The sequence below is a fragment of the Mytilus edulis genome, chromosome 11, assembly GCF_963676685.1.
Source record: "Mytilus edulis chromosome 11, xbMytEdul2.2, whole genome shotgun sequence".
NCBI lineage: Eukaryota > Metazoa > Mollusca > Bivalvia > Mytilida > Mytilidae > Mytilus > Mytilus edulis.
This window is the reverse complement of record NC_092354.1, coordinates 66022134-66047008: the sequence shown is the minus strand read 5'-3', so window position 1 is coordinate 66047008 and position 24875 is coordinate 66022134. Positions and strand designations below refer to the sequence as shown.

General features: G+C 31.5%; 1 protein-coding gene across 1 annotated transcript in view; it reads left to right on the top strand.

The window, feature by feature from the left end:
* Window positions 1-24636, top strand: part of LOC139494955 (peroxidase-like protein) — a 30300-nt gene extending 5664 nt beyond the window's left edge. The window contains exons 3-12 of the mRNA XM_071283079.1: window positions 763-986; window positions 5802-6014; window positions 7313-7367; window positions 7565-7677; window positions 9105-9203; window positions 17006-17095; window positions 18128-18854; window positions 19829-20001; window positions 23698-23797; window positions 24540-24636. Coding sequence (XP_071139180.1) covers window positions 763-986; window positions 5802-6014; window positions 7313-7367; window positions 7565-7677; window positions 9105-9203; window positions 17006-17095; window positions 18128-18854; window positions 19829-20001; window positions 23698-23797; window positions 24540-24603 — 1858 coding nt within the window. The 3' untranslated portion in view covers window positions 24604-24636. The remainder of the gene's footprint in view (window positions 1-762; window positions 987-5801; window positions 6015-7312; window positions 7368-7564; window positions 7678-9104; window positions 9204-17005; window positions 17096-18127; window positions 18855-19828; window positions 20002-23697; window positions 23798-24539) is intronic.
* Window positions 24637-24875: the final 239 nt, after the last annotated feature.

The window sequence follows — 24875 nt, the reverse complement described above, 5'->3', positions numbered from 1 at the left end:
ACCAGTAAACGCCCTTCTTCCAAGCAGTTATAATGCTTTTAAAGGATTAAAAATCTTCGCAAAACCGCGAAAAGTGCTGTACCCTATTAACATTGTCAACATAATGAAATTGTATGCGGCTTCCATATAAGTGAGAAATTTATCTAGCTATAAAAACAGGTTATGTCAGCTTGCAAGTCCTTCCATCTAAACGCTATAGATTAAATTTTATTTGACACATATAATCATGTGTCACAGAGACATGCATTTGACTTATACTTATCATCTATAAATGCATTCTGCTGTCGATATTTTTTCTTGGTCTTTTTGTTCTACACTTTCAGTACAATTTATGGTATGTACTTGTCAATAAAACTTGTTCTCCAATGTTTTTCAACGGCCAAATATTTGCTGTTCCCGTAAATGTAAGACAGGAAGCGTAAAATGGTTACACATTTTCACTATAAATAGGTGAAGAAAAATATTCCCGTAAGAAGAAATTGCCTGGAACTGTAATTATTTCTGTAGTAGATATAAGAACAGAAGCGTTTCTTTGAGCATCGAAAATCTGTGTTTCTGGGGTATAAAAAACTTATCGGTACGAACTTTTTATCAGGAACATTTTTAGAAAATAGCATTTCATATAGGAATGTTATTAACCGGGTTTCTAAATATATGTTACCAGCTATTATGAACTCATGTAGTTCTTTACTACAGTTTACTTGACTTTATTTCTAACTTTTGCTTTAATAATTACAAGTTTTGTTGCACATTTTTTTCCAGTACCGGACTACCTTTAAAGAGTCAACAGGTGCAAGAGGCTCTTGCAATCCTTTATCCTAAAATATCGGAAATATGCAACCATTTAAAACCTCAAAGGGCGAATTGTAAATCGAGTTATCCTTATCGAATGCCAGACGGGTCATGCAATAATCCTAGCACTGATGTATTGAAAGGTGCCGCATTAACAGCTCAGGCAAGGTTTGTGGATCCTGAATATGGGGACCGTAAGTTAAATTATCCTTTAAACAACATACCTGCCTAATTTCAGTTTTTTGTTGTTGTTTTTTTTATCATTATTTATTTATTTATTGCTATGGAAGTTAGCATTCTCAACATATACATTTATTTTATTTATTTTTTAATGTGAGATTGTTAGTTATAAAGGTTTATCATTCTAATCAAATATATTGTTGGATTGTGTATTATTGTCAGAAGTGTAAATATCTTAACGTCAATCTCTATGCACCAACCAACATCTGACCACTTCAAAAAAAAATAATGTGATAGAATAACTACTTCAAACATCAAAGTTAGTTGCATTATTCATAAAGGTTAGGTTCAAATCTTAATCAGCCAGGTCCTTCCTGTCGTTGCTAAGGAAACAAGTTTTCTTTAGCAACAAAAAAAAATAATTTCCTCACAATGACTAGGTTTCAATTCCGAACAGCTAAGTTTTCATTGCAGACAGCTTCAAATAGCTAATCATTAAAAACAAAACAGCATATGCTTGATAAAAACACATTTAATTAAGTAGATCATAAATGGTGATAATGAGTATAGAATGCTCTTCAACTTCACACTTTATTTGGCCTTTTAAACATTTTTTGATTCGAGTGTCACTGATGAGTCTTTAGTAGACGAAACGCACGTCTGGTGTAAATATAAAAAAAATGGTATCTATGATCTGTTTATATTACAGCCAATAGGTAGTGATGATCTGTGATAAAAAGGTTAAGATTTGACCAAGTTTCGGTCTACAGTTTTTATTTTGGCAATACCATATCCAAAACATGACTCACTACACCATTGTACACGTAACGTAAAGATTTGGTATTCAGCTAATTATTCATGAGAAAATATCCCTGGGTACATATATTTTTAATTACTGGCAGATAATTCAAATTGGGTCATAGAAGGAGGTGTAAACTGTTCATTTGGGGCCCTTTATAGCTTGCTGTTACCCAAGGCTCCGTGTTGAAGACCGTACCTGGACCTATAATGGTTTACATTTATAAATTGTGACTTGGATGGAGAGTTGTCTATTTGACACTCATACCACATTTTCCTATATCTATGTAGACCAATGCAGATCTTTCCTATTAAAACGGATAATTTCGACCATATAAACCAACTAACATGTTATATAGATATTAGTGTGTGTTAAATATATTTGTTCAAATGACTGACCTATGGCTTAGACATGGAAACATTATTACAAACCTTATAAAAGAGGGTCAGGGTTTCACATCGACTTTTTTGGTTTGTTTGTGTTTTTATGGAACAGAAAAAATAGAAATAGGGCACCAATATCAATGAATTATGGAATGGAGACTTCTAATGATGATCTTAAAATACAGTTTTGAGATTAAACAACTGAGTTCATAAGTGCACTGGTGAGTCTTATGTAGATGAAACACGCATCTGGCGTATTAAATTATAAACCTTATAATTTTAATAACATGTTTTTTTATATTGTTATTTTGTGTATTTCTCTATCCTGAATGTTTTTCCATTTTATTGTATTGTAGTCATGTCATATTGTCATTTTAGTGTTATATTTAACATTGCCATGAACGCGGGAGGTTTGGTTAGCCACAAAACCAGATTCAACCCACCATTTTACTGTTAAATGTCCTGTACCAAGTCAGGAAAATGGCAATTGTTACCTTATAGTTCAATTCTCTGTGTGTTGCATTGTCGTTTGTTTTTGTTTGTTGCACTTTAGTATTTCTGTTGTTTCGTTGTTTTCCTCTTATATTTGATGTGTTTACCTCAGTTTTAGTTGGTAACCTGGATGTGTTTTCTCTCAAGCGATTTATGATTTTTGAACAGAGGTATACTACTGTTGTTTTATTTATTACTGGGTTCATTATATTTAACGAGAATTTTGTTTCTTTTTGTTTAACATTGGGGATTATGAGATTCAAATTATTTTAAATTATTTTTGAGTAATAAAGAAAAATTCTTTTGAATCAAAGTTGAACATATAACTTGTTATTTTTTTCTTCCAAAATCACACATATTTCACATTAATCTATCTATCATACACATGATACAGTTGTAAAGATATTAACACAACACAAATTTCTTATTTTAATCAGATAACTCAGGTAATATAAGATGTGCAAAATACTATTACAGTGACTAAAATGTCAAGACTATTTCTCAACCAGGCAGACATAACATTTAGAATTTTGTAGTTGCACTTATTGTTACAGATATCATTCAGTCAGAGAGATATATTGTTGAGCAAATTATTGTCAGCCAATCTTTCGAAGGGCAAACCCTTGCATTGAAAATTCCAACAACAATCCAACTATTCGACAATTGATAAAATGCAAATGAAATGTGAAAACAATAAGGTTGACAACAGTCTAACTCATATTTTTCACTAACCATTCAGAAAAATGTGATTCCCCATTGTTGAATATTAGAACAAACCTCAACAAAAAAGCCTTCCCATAGGATATTTCTTATAGTTCTTCACTTTCCTTCCCTAGATATTTATTTTAATCAGGTAATGTTTATTTTGGATTTGTAGTTACTATAATACAGTTTGACATTGATGGGGGGTCATTTAGACTTTTTACCGGATTTTTTTAATCAAATAAGCAAAACGACGGGTGCCACATGTGGAATAGTATATGCTTACCCTTTCGGAGCACCTGAGATCACCCCTAGTTTTTTGTGGGATTCGTGTTGCTTATTCTGTAGTTTTCTATGTTGTGTCATGAGTACTATTGTTTATAGATAGATATAGGAAGATGTGGTGTGAGTTTGTCTTTTTCATATTTAGTCTTATGTAGACGAAACGCGCGTCTGGCGTACTAAATTATAATCTTTGATAACTATTAGCTATTGCATTGTCAGTTTATTTTCGATTTATGAGTTTGACTGTCTCTTTGGTATCTTTCATCCCTCTTTTAGTGCTTGTGATGCAGTATGGACTGTTTCTCACTGTTGAAGACCATTAAGCACTACAGGATGCTGACATCCATCTGTTTTTTCCTTTAATGCAAATTTGTCTTACTCATGCATTCCCCATATTTTTTTTCATATTACCAATTAAATAAATGTTGGCTTTTTGCACCGTTTATACCAAACAAATTCTTGTATTGTATAAAACGCCACCCAAAAAAAATTAATAAAACATGTATCATTCCCGTCGATTGCATCTAGTACAGCATGTTCCTCATTGACGTATCGCTATATTTCTGACGTGTGAAGATTTTCTGACACAGACCTTTCCCATCTTTAGCCGGTCAGAAATAATATGATGTTATTGATGGTCCAGCGTTGGCATACAGTAGTGCAATTGATAGTGTGTTTTTCTACCATCCTACATTATCAGAGTAGAAATTGACGTTTGTTAACTCTGGCTTGAGTTTAACAACTTCTTTGGCAATGTCACATTATATGAATGCTGAAGTGACTGAACATTGTGCAGTTGGGTTGGCAAAGAAATGTAAAAAGTCAAAGTTTTAAAATCCTTCTTCGCCTTTAGCCAATCAAACCGCTATATGCCAGGTGATGCCACGCTTAGCAAACCAAGCCGTTTGTCTCTCACAGTATTGAATTGGCAGACACGTCATGTCCAAGTCTACCGTAACAAAAGCCCTCTTTTCAGAAGTTCAGATATACTATTGGATTTGGCTATTGCTTGATTTTTAGACTAAAGGAAATTGTTAAAAAATGGACAAGCAACATTCATAATTCATTAATGGAATATGTCAACGATAATTGTTGTTAAACAAGGAAGAGTGATCAAGCAATAGTATAATCAAGTTGTCTGCTACAGTTTTTTCAATCTTTTGAACAAAGATTTTCAAAAAGGGGAAATAACTCATTTTTCAAAATTACACCCAGATTAGTTTAAGCATATTGGTTTTATTTCTGGAATATGTATAATTATGATTAAATGACCCTAATTATATTTTTAGGGGTTGATTTTTTAAAGTTTGATTGTTTATTCCGACCATTAGAAAAAGTTTTTAGAATAAAATTCTGGCCAACATTGTTCGTATTTGGTCTACAATACCTGAGAATTGAATTAAAAACGTATAAGACGAAAGTGTTAACATGACGACCCTTACAGGTCTGATCATCTTTGTTATCGTAAATTTATCATTTTTGCGGATAAGGTGGATTTAAGGTTGACTCCGTACATGATTGTATGAAAAATTTGTCGAAGTAACTTTAGAACGAGATTAAGGAATAAATGCATGTAGCTATAGGTAATGTAGTTTATAAAATATCAAATAATAACCAATATATTCTTATACATGTAACAGTGACTTAAAATCTTCTACAGAAATTTCCAAGCAACCTGCAAATAACATTAAAAGCAGATTTTGAATTTAAAACACACAAAAAACAAGTAAAATTGAGAATGGAAATGGGGAATGTGCCAAAAAGACAACAACCCGACCATAGAACAAAAACAACAGCAGAAGGTCACCAACAGGTCTCCAATGTAGCGAGAAATTCCCGCACCCGGAGGCGTCCTTCAGCTGGCCCCCGAATTCTTAAAGGAGAGACAAAATCATTGGCCTGCAACATAAAATCGTGAACAAATTATTTTGATATCCTTTAAATTTTACAGACAACAAGGTAAACTAAGCTAAAAGATTTCAAACAAAGGTATCAACACAAGTTAAACAGGTATACTGAAACAAGGCAAAAGCTGTTAAAACAAATCTTATTGAAAATATAATGAAATTACAAACCTTTCGTTAATAACACGATCGATTGCATACAATAAAATACATGATTATTAATAAACAGGTATTTTCAAAACGTTTTCTTTTTTTCTCTTTTAGCTGATAATTTAGGACATATTCCAAGAATTTATGGTAAAAATGGTAAATTGACAAGTCCCAGAGAAATCTCGAATGTGGTATTGAGTACGACAGAAGATTTTAGATCTCCTAAAAGTACAAGATATACTCTTACTTTAGTTCACTTTGCACAGTTTGTGGATCATGACGTTATCAAAACGCCGGCAACAAAGATTCCTAATTCTACTGCCAACGGTAGGTAAACAAAGACAAAAACGGTTTGTTCATTGATATAAAAATAACTGACCTGAAAGGGGTGTAGGTTAGTCCATCTTTGCTATTCCTGTGTATGCGGTCAATGAATTTGAACGCTATTTATAAAGCAAATCAGGTTAAGTTGGTTCCGTGGTCATGTTTACCGTAGTGTGACCATTACATCATATATTGTTCGATTTAGGTATATTATTACTGATACTGACGTTTTAATCGAGTATTGTATGTTAGTTAGTCTTTAGTTTTCTTTGTTGTGTTTTGTGTACTATTATTTGTCTGTTTGTCTTTAGCCGTGGCATTGTCAGTTTATTTTCTATCTATCAGTTTGACTCTCTTATATATTTATATTTACTCATGCAATGCTCATCATTTTCTCACGGGTGGTTTCATTGCAACATTTAAAATTTATGGTGTTGCATGTGTATGTTTCGACTTCATCAACATCTTAATAGCCTATACTTGACAAAAGGGGACGACATCAAAAGTTCAATGTAGGTATAACATTGTATTCACATAGTGTTTTCACTAACCCCTCCCCCTCTTTTTAACTTAATTTTGGAAAAATTGATTGGTCAATATAGATATATGTAAAATCGATTTTGAATATACAAAACTTGCAGCAATTTTACCCCCACCCCCAAAATATTTGATTTAAGTTTCTTATCCTTCATCGATCTTTTGATGTCGTCACTTAAATATGGTTAGTGTTAGTATTCTTCTGAATTACAATATAACCTTGCCGAAATGAGGCGTCAGCTTGGTTATGTGGAATGCACAAGTACGTAGGCACGTCCGTTCAGAAGGGGGACGTTGAATCCGATATCTAATGTAAAGAAAAAACCACGGTCTTTGCACGTTAAGAAGCGTTGCAACAATTCTTTTAGGAGTCCATAATTAACATTTCTGTATCCAACCAATGTACCCTCAGTTTCTAATTTTTGACCTCTATTACAAGATTCGCTTGTCTTGAACATGATTTAAATATTTTCAACTAGACGTTTAGCAACCAACAATCAAAGAATATTGGTAGATTGCATACAGAAAAACATTTCTTATTTTTTACACACCTTATATTTTGAATATAAAGACCATATCAAATCTCTCGGCCGGGCAAAATTATGGACAGTATTGAATTAAAAACCTTAAAGCTACTTCCGTAGGGTTCATGTAAAGAAATTTTTATTGTCAAACGAGTCTTACTTGAATACAGTTAGAATTATTCAGTGCTATGAAATAAATACATAAAACATATTGCCTTACTCTTTCTTTCATTTTTACAGATATATTCAATGAACAGAAAATAGAAGATTGTGATGAAGACTGTGTAAAACCTAAGTATGTTTTTATATTTGTCAATAGATGAGTTAACGGTCTCATATTTTCATATATTTCTTGTTTTTCTTGCCATTTGAAAAGCAGAGTTATTACTATATATTCGGAAAAACATATAGTTTACAAACTAGTTAGTTTAAAAAAATAAACTCTACATTACCTTAAACCTGTAATTGAATAAAGATAATTATTACTTTCAGGGAGCATTGTTTTCCATTCGAAATTCCAGATGATCATTTTCAGAACGATTTTCGTACTAAGTGCATGCATTTTGTGAGGAATAAACCAGCCCCATCAGAATGGTGTTTTCCAGGTAAAACATTCGTATAACATAAAATGATATATGTAAAGAGAACCGTCTAGCATGTCATTTCATATTTTTCACGAGGCATTTATGTATTGGATAGCCGAAATATAACAATGGCACATTAAACTCAAACTCATAAGTCAAACATATCCTGACAACAGCATCGCAACATAATCCAAAAGATGACAACAGTAAACAAACGCAAATTCAAAAAAACTAAACCCTAAGAAAGACGAAAACTATCCAAAACCAGTGATTAGCTCCGGGTGCTCCACATGATTCAGCAGTTCCTAATCACCTGGTGTCCCTGTCGTGTTGCTCATATAAGTACAAACACTGTGACGAGTCTAATTAGAAGGTCACATAAGGATAAAGAAGGGTGGTATTATGGTAACAACTGTAGGAACATATCCGTCGTCATCTTTGAAACAGGTATTCCGTAACTGTCAACCGATTCGTGAAGTATTGTTTCTTAAAAGTAATTGGAATTGCTCTTGAGATCCAGAATTACCTTTTAAGCGTTGCACCTATATTCTAGTTTATACTAAGTTGCCTGATGAACATGGGACGTTGAAGAATTCAAAGGCCATGATCAATATCATAAGTCAATAAACTGACATCACCATGGCAAATATAACAGAAAAAAAACGTTAATCAAAACAAAATATTAAAAACTAAAAAAATTAGCAACCGAACCTCACAACTAAATGGGAGTTATCTAAGGTTATTCAGAACCGGCTCAACATGTGGTTTCGAAAGCCAAGGTCAACCTATTTTTTTCTGGCGGCCTTGTGTTTAAAATTTTAAAAGAACTGATCTCAGTTCTTTATTACCTTCTTTTTGTTAGTTATGGGCGTCTAAAGCAGTGATTTAAGATTTCAGCTAGATCACAATAATTATGTTTTTGCCAAAAAGTAAAACAAAAGAGAAAATCCATTGACAATTCAAAACAAAAAGTCCATTCTTAATTGTGAGCACAATCTTAACCTCCAGAACATCCAACGAATGTAAAACTTTCTTATGTTTTACATGGTTAATGCATACACCTGTATATTGGTACATTATTCTAGTTTTATAGGTACCTTAAACTTTTCTTTGAATGGCAGTCAAACAGAATTACATTATATTGACAACAATGAGTCAGCTAAACAGACAGGCATAATACATTAAACTGTAAAGCATTGAGATGAAACTTGCTCACTTAAAAAAGAAAAGCAATATGGCATATAGACACTGTAAAAACAAAACACAGACACAAAAACCAAAGACAAGATTACGAAAGTATTATCACAGCTGAATGTAAAAATACTAAGCCGCGCATTTTACCAAAAATGAGTTAAACAGTAAAAGTAAAAAATGTTCACAAAAAACCAAAAAAACACTACACAATACGTTGTAAAGATAATAAACAAATTACATATTATCACTTGTAGGTCCCAGACAACAACTAAACGAACGAACTGCTTTCCTGGACTTATCAGCAACCTATGGAAGCAGCCAGATACGTGTTAATGAACTACGACAATTGGAAGGTACACATAGGTTTGAAGGTTTTATTAGCTCTTCAAAATATACATTATGTGATATCTAGACTTTCACAACCGATATAGGGTTTTCTCATAGTTATCTATATCTGCTTCATTGGATTTCATTAGCAACCATACCACATCTTCGTTTTTACTTACATGTGTATTGTTGCAGATCACAATGGATAGTCAAAATTTAAAAGGAAGATAGACAGAAAACTTAAATCAATAGCCACACATGAATTTAATTTTATACTAAAGTAAATGCACAGTCTGATTTATACCAGTCTCAAATATCCAATAACAAACGCAAGAAGAGAGTAAAGGCTGGTATTTTGCATACAGTCGTTTATTTATAAAATGAATGGTGAATTCTCGCATAATTGATCGCAAACATGGACGCGCAGACTTTAGTTACTTGCTTGAAATTAGGACATGCTTTGCATATATTTTGCAATGATAGAAATTGAAATGTAGACAAATTTCAGTTTTTTTGAGTGAATACGTTCATTGTTTTCTATACCTTTCATTCCTTTTTTGTCACCTTTTCAACGCGTACGTTTGAAAGGAATGTTAGATTTACAAACAAATTACAATCGAGAAACGTTGAAGTACATGTGAGCACATTTGGTTTAATTCAATTTATACCAATCAATTTGGTGCGATCAAAACCTACGTAAGTGTTGTTGATATCAAAAATCCTAGTATTGGTCTTCGTTGTACCAATTTTGATTTAAAACCTTGGAAACACTTGGTCAAACAAGTTTTGTTGGTATATTTATAATATTTAATAGGGCATCAATTTAACATGGATTCTCTGTAAATATCAACCATGTCAGATATAGGGTGTTGCACGTTTAGTCTCAGAAAAGTTTTAAATTTTGTAAGTTTTCACACCTTTATGTATAAATTTTAAAAAAATAATATTGTTGCTATGGACCATGGTTGCCATGGTAACAGGATATTCTAATTTTACCTTCGAAATTGCTTCTTTTCAACTATGAAATAGGTCAACTTCAGGCATTAATATGCACTTGAATAGCAATATATTGGTTAAAATACCTATACTATTGATATAAATATCATTACAAATTGACATAATGACTGAATTTAAAAATATAAAATATTTTATGTTACCCTGACTTGATCCTTGGATATATGGAAGAGTTCAACAGGTATATGTAATACCCAATTTATACAGTTTATGGTGATGTATAGCCAAAGTTCTTGGGGATTTTGTTTCCAAGGTTGGTAACAGTGGAAACAAAAAAGTTAAAATTTCAATTTTTTTTCAGTTTCTTCATTAAAAATGTTAATTAAAGTTTATCAATAAATTATTTAATCTTACGTTACCTTTTATTTATTATTTACAGGAGAAATACAATTTTAATAACAAATTATAGGACTGTTGCTTTCAATGTTGTCATGATGTTTTCTATAGCCTTGTTATGATAAAGAAGACAATGCTATTTCACAGATTTAAGTTCAAGCAACCATTTTTATCTTAATTGAAGAAAAAAAAATTTGATGAGTATTTCATCAAAATAGATTTTAGAGATAAACAAAAGTCATCTTACGAATATAAGAGACTGTACATGTGGCAATAAAGGTGAACTGATCAAAAATGTCATCTGTAATTTTGAGGAATAACATAAAGTGACTCAGACAAATTAAATAGTGTATTCATAAATTTTACTTCAATATTTACAAAGACACAATTATTTGAGCCAGAGCTTTTTAGATGTACATGTTTATCATACAATAACTCTAGTTAACAGTAGTTAAACATAAAACTTTATCATAATTTTATCTATAACAGTAGTGTAACATTAAACTGTTTTCCTTAATTTATGTATGACAGTACTGGAACATTTTGTAAACAAAATGAAATAAATATTTTTTAAATATATTTAGTTAGGATTTTAATTAATCATAACAAAATTATGTGCTAATCTTTCAAATTGTGATTCATTCATTTTTATAATTTTCCAAAATATTTATTCAGCATTGCATTGAGTGATTCATGAACTTACAAATACCACATGAAAATATATGTATTCAAATATCAATAAAAGGTGCATCAAAGACAATTTTTGGCTTATATTTTCATGGAACTTTGAACTTAAAAATTTTGATTATCTTTTATTTGTTTAAAAGCTTAGGAAAGGAAAACTTAAATACGAGACGCTGTTTACTGGTTATACCATTAAATAAGCCTGTCTGCATGTTTACCTGAAAACGTTTTCATTTTGGTCAATTTTCCTGTTCATTTTTTAACTAGATAATTTATGATAATATTTTTTTTTATAAAGATAGCACCTTTCATGTCAATATTTCTGTGTTTTCTTTGCAAATATCGAAGACTTGTTGGATTTTTCTACTTTTGGACTGTAAAATCTCTATAAATAATCATTTTATTTCAAAGATATTTAAGTTCACATTTTAAAGATGCTAAACAACATACTCCGTCTTGAGTTATCATTGGTATGTTCTTAATAATAGTTTAACAGTTAACAAAGCTTTTAATTTTTGAAATACTAAGGCTTTTCTAACTCCGGAATAGATTACCTTAGCTGTATTTGGCAAAACATTTAGAAATTGTTGGTCCCAAATTCTCTCCAACTTCGTACATTGTTTGACCATTTAAACATTTTTTTTATTCGAGCGTCACTGATGAGTCTGTTGTAGACGAAACGTGCATCTGGCGTAAATGTAAAATATCAATCTTGGTAAATGTATCTATGATGAGTTTATTTGTTAAATAATCTGATTAGTGAAACATTTCATTTTTTTTTACCAAAAAAGGCCCTTAGCGCACCTTCTCCTTTAAACAAAAGAATTAAAACTAAAGAATATTTTAACTGTTTATTTGATTCCAAAAGCACTCTATTATCTTTTCTGTATTTTTCCTCTGCTGCTACATAGTCTTTAGAACTAAGTAGTTTTCTCTTTCTGACAAAAGCGGGAGAAAAATGAAGCAATTTCTTGTCCTGATAAAATATGCTGCTTTTTGTACATGTTGTATAAAGAGGAATTTCTCATATTATCATCAGCCACATAAGGATCTACCTGGTTACCAGTCACCTTTCCAATGTTAGATTTTTCAGTCATATAAAATATATTGGCTTATTTGTTGACTGAATGTGACTTTTGATTTGGTGACTTAGATGCCCCATCCCATTTGAAGAACTTTATCTAGAATTAAGTGTCACTAAATTATTTGTTGATTCTAAAAATATGGATTTTGTCTGCATACAATCGTTTTGCTTTTTCTGATATTTTCATTTTTACACCATTTAACAAACACTCGACTATGAGGACATACTCATCACTGCTGCTGATGTTGAAAATTCTCTTGCGCAGCTGTCTTCGGGACATTTGCGTATGTAGTACATGTAATAGTACATTTTTCTCCATTTCCATTCTCTGAAATGAACATAAAATAGAACATTAAAGCTGTCACATAAAAGCTCACCTTGAAAAAAAAAAATTGATGATGTCTCTTGTAACACCTTACAACTAAAAGTATATTTTAGTTAACAAAATGAATGACAGAAAATTTTATTAAAAAAAAGTTACTTTAAATACATAGAATTAAGCATGGAATAACAAGGAATGTGCCAAGGAGACAACAACCTGACCAAAAAGCAGCCAAAAACCACAAATAGGCCTACAAATTAAAGCGGCAAGAAATCCTACACGCAGAGATGGACTATAGGTGGACTTGAAGACCAATATATTCCAGTTCAAAATATATTTCTAATAAGAATCGGCTTATATCGACTAACCTACTCCGAGTTACATTGTTCAATTTTTTTTAAAGCCAAAAAATGTACTTGAAATACAGATTGCCAAAATAATTATACATGAAAACTGAGAAATCTATTCAAGGCTTCCAGCTTTAAGGAATTACGAATAGAAGAATCTGAAGTTTGACTCGAACAAGCTTGTTCACTTTTACATGTTTCCAAACTACATGTATCTTCTAGGATTAACAATGCAACACTTTTAACTGCAATAGTTTGAAATAAAATCAAGATATAAGGAGAAAATAACAATAAAAATTTAATTCTTTACTACATATATTTGTTTTAAAGTGTGTAACAACAATGAATTATTGTATTAATCTGCATGTCTTTCAATTAAAATGATATAATGAAAAAAATATTAAATCATTGTTTTTATTGTATTTCAGTAAATGGTTTTAAATGCTTGTATTTTGGACTTATACATGTAATTGAAGTAAATGGTGAATGTGTTCATGGGGCACAGATGAATCCCCCGTTTGCATATCATATAAAGTTATAAAGTAACATAACTGCAGAAGTTTGTACTTTTTCTGAATTTTTGGTTATAAGGATTGTGTATAAGTTTCATAACATTAGGTTAACATGGTTGATGCAAATTTAAGTTAGAGAAGGGAAACAAACAAATCAGCATTTTTCCCATTTTTAAAGTGGCATTACTCTAGAACGGTTAATTTGACGCTACTACAATCAGACTTGGTCTGTGTTTTGTGGTAATGAGCATTGTGTATAAGTGTTATAATGTTTTTTGAATCAAACTAAGGTTGGAGAATGGAAACAAAATATACAGTATAACTCTTGGACAATTCAAATGACACAACCACATTTCGAATTTGATCTTTGTTTTGTGGTAATAAGCATTGTGTATAAGTTTCATAACATTTGATTAAGGCAAACTAAAGTTTTAGAATGGAAACCAACTTGGGAACGTACGTATAGACGGACAAGGGTTAAACTTAATGCTCCGGCGGGGGGGCATAACACTTGAAGACCTTTGAGTACATGTTGTTTCAAATGAAATTTTTAATTTGGGTGTTATTCATATAACAATATGATAGACAGTTAAAGACTGGTAGTACTTTTCTTTAAAATCTTTAAAGTGCTTTCATGTTAAGAATAAGTTGTTATCAGTTTTATGTTTTTCCAATATTTCTAGTTATTGCCATGTTTTATTCCTTTGATGTTTATTCAAATTGTTTATGTTAAGGATTTTTTTTTTTATTTCAATTGAATTTCCTATGTTCCATGTTTACAGATATTTATTCCTATTTTGCTTGTTAAGAATATGTATTCCCATGTTTTATGTTAAGGATATTATTCATGTGTCTCATATTACACGTATTAAGGATTTTTTGTTATGTTTCTTATTAGGGATGTTTATTCCTATGTTACATGTTAAGGATATTTATTCCCATGTTTCATGTTAGGGATATTTATTCCTATGTTTCATGTTAAGAATATTTATTCCTATGTCTCATATTAAGGATATTTATTCCTTTGTTTCATGTAAAGGATTTGTATTCCTATGTTTCATGTTAAGGATATTTATCATTCCCATGTTTCATGTTAAGGATATTTATCATTCCCATGTTTCATGTTAAGGATATTTATCATTCCCATGTTTCATGTTAAGGATATTTATCATTCCCATGTTTCATGTTAAGGATATTTATCATTCCCATGTTTCATGTTAAGGATATTTATCATTCCCATGTTTCATGTTAAGGATATTTATCATTCCCATGTTTCATGTTAAGGATATTTATCATTCCCATGTTTCATGTTAAGGATATTTATCATTCCCATGTTTCATGTTAAGGATATTTATCATTCCCATGTTTCATGTTAAGGATATTTATCATTCCCATGTTTCATGTTAAGGATATTTATCATTCCCATGTTTCATGTTAAGGATATTTATCATTCCCATGTTTCATGTTAAGGATATTTATCATTCCCATGTTTCATGTTAAGGATATTTATCATTCCCATGTTTAGTGTTAAGGATATCTATTCATATGATTAATGTTTAGTTCTGTACATGTACAGTATTCAGTGTATGTGGTTACAGCTTGACAAGGTCAGCACAGCATCTTATTTTAAATAGTTTAAAAGGAAGCATAACCTACCATACATGTAAATGTGCTTGACAAATTTTCATATATGCATTCATAATAAGTGACCTAAAACCACCCAAAAAGATCCTTATATAATTTTAGACTTGTCACTGTTAGATTATTTTTACAAAGGTGTGTGAATAAAGGCAAAAATGTATTTCTCCTGTAAGGAACTTTATACAAAGCAAACATACACTTTAAATACAAGAAATTTGGTCATGGAAATAGGTTTAAAAAGTAAAATCACAAAAATACTGAACTCAGAGGAAAATCAATTCGGAAAGTCCATAATCACATGGCAAAATCAAATAACAAAACGCATCAAAAACGAATGGACAAGAACTGTCATAATCCTGACTTGGTACAGGCATTTTCAAACGTAGAAAATGGTGGATTGAACCTGGTTTTAAAGCTAGCTAAACCTCTCACTTGTATGACAGTCGTATCAAATTCCATTATATTGTCACCGATGCGTGAACAAAACAAATAGACACAATAGGTAAAAATGTCAAAAATAGGGGTACAGCAGTCAACATTGTGTTATTATCTTAATCACTATAAAAACAACAAATGTAACGAAGAAGCACAAAAAGGCATATATCAAATTAACATCCTCATTTTGATTAAGTTGTCTATGTAAAATGCACTCATCCATGAAGGGGGATTTTGAGTACTGGTGTAAAATTGCGCGTTTGAAATTCGCACAGGTAGACATGAAATAATTTTGTCGTTCAAAGTATGACGGGATGCATAAATACAGTCACGCAATATAGATATAACAAAAACTGACTTAACAGTTAAAGTAATAATAATAAATAAAATAAAAGTGTGGTTCAAAGTATGACGGGATACATAAGTACAGAGTCACGTCAAATGTATATCACAAAAAAAGTCACTGAAAAAACGAGTTCAGATATTTGAAAAAGTTGGGGTTTTTTTTCATTGCTTCCAAGTACATTGAACAATGGCTTGAACATATTTGTAAATTACATGAAGGCGATCGACGGGAGCAGACCACATTCTACACAACCCTTTTCATCACATGTTTCCTCAAGTTTGTTATGACTTTTATGTCCTCTGAACATAGTAAAGGCTTGTCATTGTTATAAAATTGACAATCCATTATGAAACATGTATATAGATATTTTTTTAAATTAGATATACAGTATAACAGATATTGATTTAAAGAAGCAAAACATGTTGCAGACGTCTGTTTTCATTCTTGCGTAGATAAACAAATGACTTTTTCTATCTTTAAACTTCGGTGAGTTCTTAAAAGGCAAATAACTCAGATTTCAGGCAATTTTTGCCATTTTTATCCAATGTTTATGAAAAAAATCTAATTAGCCCCAAAAATTGTGTTTGCATAAATGAGAAAAACAATCTTTTTGAATAAATGCTATTATTTTGTTTATTCAGGAATGTATGCGTGTTTGCATCATCAATTAGGAAAAAAGTTGGTTCATAATTGCATAAGAATATGCTAAGATTCATACTACTAACCTAGATTAAAAACGTCAATTTGAGTTTAATATCAGAAAAAGTGTAAAAATGTCATTCAAAAAGTGTTTTAAAGAATTTCATAAGACATAAACTGCATCAAACATATTAGGCTGTATATTAGTGACTGTAAGCCTAGAATAGCAAAAATCAGATATTTTCTACATTTTAAAGCCTGCCATGGCAACCATACATAATTCAGGGTAACATGCATATGTACAGACTTTTTTCATAATTCATGTCAATGGTTGTTGTCAGAAAGTTTCAACAAAATCGGGGACCATCCGTGCTTAACTTTGGTTGATTGTTACGGAGAATGGGTGTTAACTAGTAGAGCAACACACTTGTATATCAAAACGGTCAATACTTCTATTGTACAATGCAGGTGGGCGACTCAATGCGAGCAAAGACGATCTTCTACCTGACGGTCCACCTGTTGGCGATTGTCTACCAGACCAAGTGTGTTTCAATTCGGGTGAGATATATTTCTTTTACTTAGAGACAAATACGACTGAGCGAATAGTATATTACATGCGTTATTTTCTAACGTTTCTACTTCTACGATTTCACTGGCTTCAAAGTTTCAAGTATCGGCGTTGCTGCTGAAAGTTAATCAAGCGTTTTGAACGCTTCAAATGTGTAAGGTATTATTTTCCTTTACTCTCCTTAAAGGTAAGACATTTGTGTTTTTCCTTAATAAATTGTTACCACTACGAATGTCTACAGAGCCCTTGCTTTATAATATAGAACAATAATTCCAAAGAAAAAAAAAAGCTACATCCTTCTTCACTCAATATCTATTCGATACTTTAAGGCTACTCTACCAGTGTCCTAACAATAGGTTATAGTTCAGTCTTTCATCACGCAATACATACTGCGAAGTCACTGTGGTCTTTGTAAGCCATACATAGACAGGAACTATATATTCAATGTCAAAGATATTTTCGAAACGATAAAGTAAAAGTTGTTCCCACGTATTGGTAGTTGGACATTCCATTGTGCTTCACACATGTAAATACATTTAAACTTATAAACGCATCAAAAGAACAAGTAAGTCTTTTTTGTTTGTTCAAATGAATGTTGAATAGGAATAAAAATATATTGTGTTCTTTAAGGAAAATCATTTGTAACTAATTTGCGCGAACAATTTTTGAGAGTCGAAAATTACCGTGATTTAAATCGTCTCAAATTTGTCTAACACTGATGTTTTGTTATAGAATATATGATGAGATCAACATCATGGGCAAAGACGACAGAAAATAACAAACATGCATATAATGTAAAGATAAAAGTTTTGGTAATGGTAAACAATTATAACTTAAATGACAAAGGTCTAATTGTAATCCTTTATATGACCGTATCATCATTGCATAACAGATGCAACAAAGAAAAGAATATATCTGTGTCACCTCGTTAACCTACTACCAACGATCGCAAAACATGGATTTCCTGGCAAAATGTATTAAAACAGTAAAGTATATGCTCTTAAGGTAACATTTATTTTTAGGGGATTACAGATTCCAGGAAATTCCAATGTTGACAGTAATTCACATCGTTTTCCTGCGGGAACATAACAGAATAGCAGGAATACTCAGTAAACTAAACCGTCATTGGAACGACGAAAAACTGTTTCAGGAGTCCAAGAAAATTCTGACTGGAATATATCAGCATATTATCTACAACGAATTTATGCCATTGCTTGTAGGTAGAGACATGGCATATGGTTCAAATTTGATAAGTTCAAAAACTGGTCATCGTGATTCTTTTAGTGCTTACGCTGACCCAAGTACTTTAAACGAATTTGGCGCAGCTGCGTTTAGATTTGGACATTCGTTAGTTGGACGTCATATTGGTTCGATGGATAGAAATTTCAAAATTAAAGCTTTTGAAGAAATGAGGCGAGATTTCTTTAACAACGACAAAATGCGTGACTTAAACATTTATGGTCCAACTCGAATGGGTCGATGGATGGCTGAAACACTGATGCGAAAAAGAGATAGATTCATATCGGACCAGATTAGAAACCATTTGTTTGAAACAAAATTTGATGGACCCAGTGATGGATTTGACCTTGCATCTCTAAATATACAAAGAGGAAGAGACCACGGAATTCCAGGTTATAATAAGTTGCGGATGTACTGTGGTCTGTACCCAGCAAACGTATTTAACACAGGATCAATGGGATTTCGTGATCATGATCACGATACAGTAAAGAAACTGTCACAAGTTTACAGGTAAATGTCTCTGAAATATAACATATAATTTATATTGATATGTAACTGAATGAACAATGAGCGTGGGATATGTAACGCTTATCAATAATAATGAAGATGAGAGTGAACAGAAACGTATTTATCATAAGGTTGTCTGCATACTGATATTTTGTCGATATCTGCTTTGAGCGCCGAAAGACTTCGTGTAAGACATAATTTGAAGAGAAAAAACAATGTGTCTATCTTTTTTTCCTGTTGAGGAATAGCACAATGTAACTTTCTTCTGTGTATCATTCATAAGTCCTATTTATTCCGATCTAGATCCCGTTCACACTATCATTTGTGTAAACGATCCATTTTGAATCGATCTAAATAAAACCAGTTAGCGTTCACATTATCTTTAATCATAACGATATCTTTCGGTCTAGTCTCAACCTGTGTGTTCATACTACTATAACAAAATGCAATCGATCTGACCTATTTACTCATAAACTGTAAACATTGATGAAGGCCGTACATTGACCTATAATGGTTTACTTTTATAAATTGTTTTTTGGATGGAGAGTTGTCTCATTGGCACTCACACCACATCTTCCTATATCTATTATCAAATTTGTTGATACACTGATGCACATACTTGATAAACAAATTGAATTAAGTTATTGTTCTCTTGAATTACAAGTTCAAATTATGATATTGGTGTTCTTGCATTTTTCTTTACCTTTAAATACAAAAAACTCAAGCAGCGAAGTATCAACATGACGAAATACTGCGGTTTATAAAAATACAGGTTTTGGTCTCATTGTTTTCTTGTTTTTGCATGTATTTTCATCTGGGTGTTTTTATTTTTATTTTGAGCATGATTGTATCTGTTCTTGTTTTATTTGTAATTTATGTCTTCTGATTTTCTATTTTTTTACTTTTTAGACAATTTTACATTCACTCGGTATAGGATATTAGATATTAATAAAAAAAATGTGTATATTTTAAAATAGGCATCCCGATGACGTAGATTTATTTGTTGGAGGGATTACAGAAAAACCAAGTTGCAATGGTGAAATACTTGGACCGACTTTCAAATGTTTGATAGCACAACAATTTCAGAGGTACAAAGAAGGTGACCGATTCTTTTACGAAAATAAGTTCCAAAACACCGGTTTTACATTAGGTATGTTTGAAATAAAATTTTAGTTCGAAATAAAAATTGGCTATAAATAATTAGTAGAATTACCTGAGGAAGACGTTCAAACAATGTAGTTGAACATTGACATGCCGTAGCTGAAAATGAAAACATCACTATATTGATATATTTTAATTTGCATCCGAATGGCCTTTCTAAATTTTCTTTCATTTGGAACTCTCAAAGCTTAACTATTGAGTTTAGTTGGTCTTCTCCAGCCCATCAGTTAAAACCCTTGTCAAAGTGAGGCTTCCATTCGGTTGTGCAGGGTAAATGCAGCCATGTTCGATAAGAATGGGGAGCTTAAATTAGATGACACGTGTAATGATATTGCAAAGCTCTCTTCGTATGCATTGTCCTTGCAGCAACTCTGTAATGAGTACTTAGGTGTCCTGTTACAAGAGAAAAAAATCTGTTCCTATCTATTATATCATCATTTCCAGTGGCAATCATATTTCCTCGAAATTAATCTCATACGAACTTCATTATATAACCAACCTCACGAACTTAATTGCATAACCTATCTCACATATTTCATTGCATAACCTACCTATTTCTTTTATTGATAATTTCTTCACATCATTAACATGTGTCACTTGTCGTTTCTAAGTATAGAACCACTAATTCAGGCCCGGTCGGAAAGAACATACAAGAAAGTAGTACATATTTTAAACAAAGTAGTTCCTACGCATAGCTGTATCTTTGTCAATAGCGGGTAAATTTGGTTAATTGTGGTATCAAATGAAAGCTTAGGGACTTGGGATCACTGTACAAACCTTGTTGAAAGATTTATTTGAATAATAAAGAAGTATATGAAATTTTAATAGAAGGGCACATTTGACCGGTTGTTCAGATCAGACGTTCCTGTTTTTGTACTATCAAACTTCAGGGAACCAGTACGCTCTAATATGCAATTAAAGGTATGTTGATTTTTGCAGTACAAGTCAGAATAAGATACAGCTTTGACATCAAATAACTGACACTTTATTCGAACTTAAGACAAAGTAGCCATAAATTCTTAAAATTGCAGAATTTAACATTGAATGCAATGGAGCTATAAATTAGTGGTTTTATACCTATAACTGACAGGCATGTGGAATTCTATCTTTAGAAGTCATACCCTTTACATTGAGAATTGGTCATATTAGTTGTCAGAAATCATGTTAAACTATTTATTATATTCAACAATCTACAAAAAATTACAGCCTTCGAATTGCTTCAATAAGGTGTTTTAACCTTTTTTGGACATTTGGCATGCACACAGTTCAGATTTTACCTGAAATTTTATTTTTGCATTATTTAACCCTTAAACCAAAGAAATCTTGTATATTATGACTAGTTTATAGTATAAATATTGCTTTTTGTCAAATTATGTAGTGATTGTTCATGTTTTTTTGGGGTTTCTTAATGAGCTTTTTTATTTCAAGGAAAATTGGTGCATACTTATTCCAAAATCTCACTGGAAATGCATTTAATAACCATTTTAGCAAGTTGTCTAGCTTGGAGATATATAAATTATTCTTGTTGATCCATGTTTATACATAAAAGTATGTTTTTTTACCAAATTACTCTCCTTTTTCAACATGTAGAAAAAAAGGGGGACCAAATTATCAATTATATTTTATAATTGGACCACTTTATTTAAATTTAAGTAAGAATCTCTAATAAATAAAGACATATATGCCAGAACAGTGTTTTTTGAATAGATATTAACAAATCAAAACTAGTAAAAATTGGAAAAGTGTCATATCTGTCAATATTAGTACCCATATGTAGTTTTCTTTGTTTGACGCATATGTTACTACCAGTCCAATTTGAGCTTGAATTCAGTGATATAGTGTTTTGACAAAAGCTTAATGTGTTTTATCTATGCTAGAAATAGATCATACATGTAGAAGGAAATTAAGCAGAAGTCAATATAACAAGTTTGGTGCTGTTATATACATCAATCTATCAATACATTTCTTTGAAAGCAAAGGATGTATGAGTACTGAAGCACGTGAAGATCTGTATGTCCAACATGCACATAGAAAAACCCTTAATCCAACTTAGATCAACTATGGCTAAGGGAGGTTTATGTTAATTTTGTACTTTATAGACAGATATGTTATAAATCATGTACCGAAGCACTGATTACAGATTGTTGTACGTAGTTGATAATATCACCAATGACCAAAATATAAAAAAAGATGTGGTATAATTGCCAACGAGACAACTGTCCGCAAGAGACCAAATGATACAGTGATTAACAACTATAGGTCATGGTACAACTTAAAGTTCACCAGAAAAGGTACCGATAAAGTGATAGAGATACAAATATCTCTTCATCAACGTCATGCGTTGTAAGCGCTTTAAATGACAAATTGTCATCAGGAACATCCAAATCCAAGAATAAGTAAGCCAAGGATGTTAAAAGTTAAAAATATTTGAAGAGCAAAATGACCGAAAGGTCCATATAACCATAGCTACATTCCAATAAGTTCAGCCTTTGAAATACTAACCTTAATTCATGACAGTTTGTTCATTTATCAAAGGAAACATGAACATTAGTTGGAAATCAGCCGGTCGTATATAGAATTGAACTAAGTCGTAGTTAGAAAGTACAAGTTTTAGTTAGAAATGATCATGAACACGTCTTAGATGGAAATCAGCCGGTCGTATTTAGAATTAAACCAAGTCGTAGTTAGAAAGTACAACTTTTAGTTAGAAATGAACAAGCCTTAGTTTGAAACAAGCCACTCTTAGTTAGAAAGTACGCGTCTTAGTTAGAAATCAGCCGGTCATATGGAAAATTGAACAAAGACATAGTTAGAAAGTACAAGTTTTAGTTAGAAATGAACAAATCTTAGTTGGAAATCAGCCGGTCGTATTTTGAGTTGAAGCAAGTCGTAGTTAGAAATGAACACGTCTTGGTAGGAAACCATGGCCTTCATGTTTGTATTCTGTTTATGCCCTATTTATGGGCATTATTTTTTCTGGTCTGTGCAACCGTCCGTTCGTTCGTTCGTCCGTTTGTCCTGCTTCGGGTTCAAGGTTTTGGTCAAAGTAGTTTTTGATGAAGTTGAAGTCCAATCAACTTGAAACTTAATACACATGTTACCTATTGATCTGTATTCGTTTTGAAATATGCAAACAGAGAGGCGGGTTATATCAATGGAATACACAAAAACTAAAAAAAAACTACCAAACAAATGCATACACATTTAAACAAAGAAAAGCATAATATCCTTCAATTAACACACACATATCAAGTTTAGTTATGAAAATAATGATGAAGGGAAAAACAACAGTATACAAACACAAAATAGAGATCAATTACAATGAAGAAGAATAAAAACAATCAAAGATATGTTTTCAGACGACTTGTAACATTTGTAACTTGATATCTTTTCTCGAAAAAAAATTATATTGGTTAGACTTTACAATATCACTTTGACCGCTTTTAATCCAGTGAAACTGTAAATGCATAAGTTGACAATTATATACCGAATAATTTTCATACATTCGCTTGAAAATAGAACTGCTCCAGCTCTAACAAGGTACAGATGACATTTTCAGAAAGCTATATAAACTATTGAAATTCACAATACTTAATATTGTAAGTTACTTTTTCGATATAAAGATGATTTTCTAGATAAACACTATGTATGCATGTCGTAAAAATATTTTTCGATATTCTTTTAGATCAGCTAAATGATATAAAGAGACAAACATTTGCTGGTATTTATTGTCGGAGCCTTAAGTTGAATACCATACAATCTAAGGTTTTTGAAAAAGGAGGCAGGTATGTATCATGCGTTTAAATTCTTATAGCTTATTAAGACATGATCTCATCCAGTACAGATTAGCATAAACAAAAATACCGAAGTCTAACTTTTATTTTAAAAGGGAGAAAAATAGACAAAATCAAACAATAAACTTTTCAACTCAACGACACAAATGGAAACAAAAATATTATTCGAGACTTGGTACATAATTTTTTCCAAGGAAAACTGTGGGTTTAACCTGGTGTTACATGTGTATATCTAAGTTAACCCCCCATTTTTATGACAGCTGCTAAAGAAATATTAAAGACATCAAACTGTACGTTGATTTATTCCTATTGATCAACTAAGGACGTTTTTGATAATCAATTACTCGTTTATAAACTGCAAATACAATATATCGATTAGTAGTATATGAAATTAATTTAAATGATTAAGATATTTGACCATACAGCACAACCCGACTATAGTGTTAAGGAATTTGATAATTGTAACACAAATTAAATAAATGACTTTCCCTTTACTTGGAATATACATAATATGAAATCATTATTATGATGAAATTGGAAAAGACTATCCATACACAAACGTCTGTCTGTATTTGCATTTACATAGCGAACATCAACTTGTATATTGCAATGAAAAATAGTATACTTGAAAAGATCTGCTCTTTACAAACTGTAAGTTCTTGTTTATTGATATATTTCATGGCAATGTCGAACGTTGCATTTGACAAGTCTTTTATTTTATTTTATTTTTCAGAAAAGGAAGACTACATTGTGATTCAATACCATCACCAGATCTTAATCTTTGGAGGGAAAATTAGAAAACATTTTATAAGTTATAATAAATATGCCACAAAATGATTTGTATAGCCATTCGAGGAAATCGTAAACAAACAATAGAAAAAAATAGCAAAAGAAATAACCATCACCAAATGATAAGGACTGTATAAATTCTGGAGCATAAGCAAATAGAACATTTCCGCCTCTATTTGATCGTTTACAATATAAATCTGTTTGCCATTTTTTTGTCTACATATTTTGTCTGATGCTGACTGTTGGTGGTGTGTTAACCCCTCCTTTATATCAAGGAAAC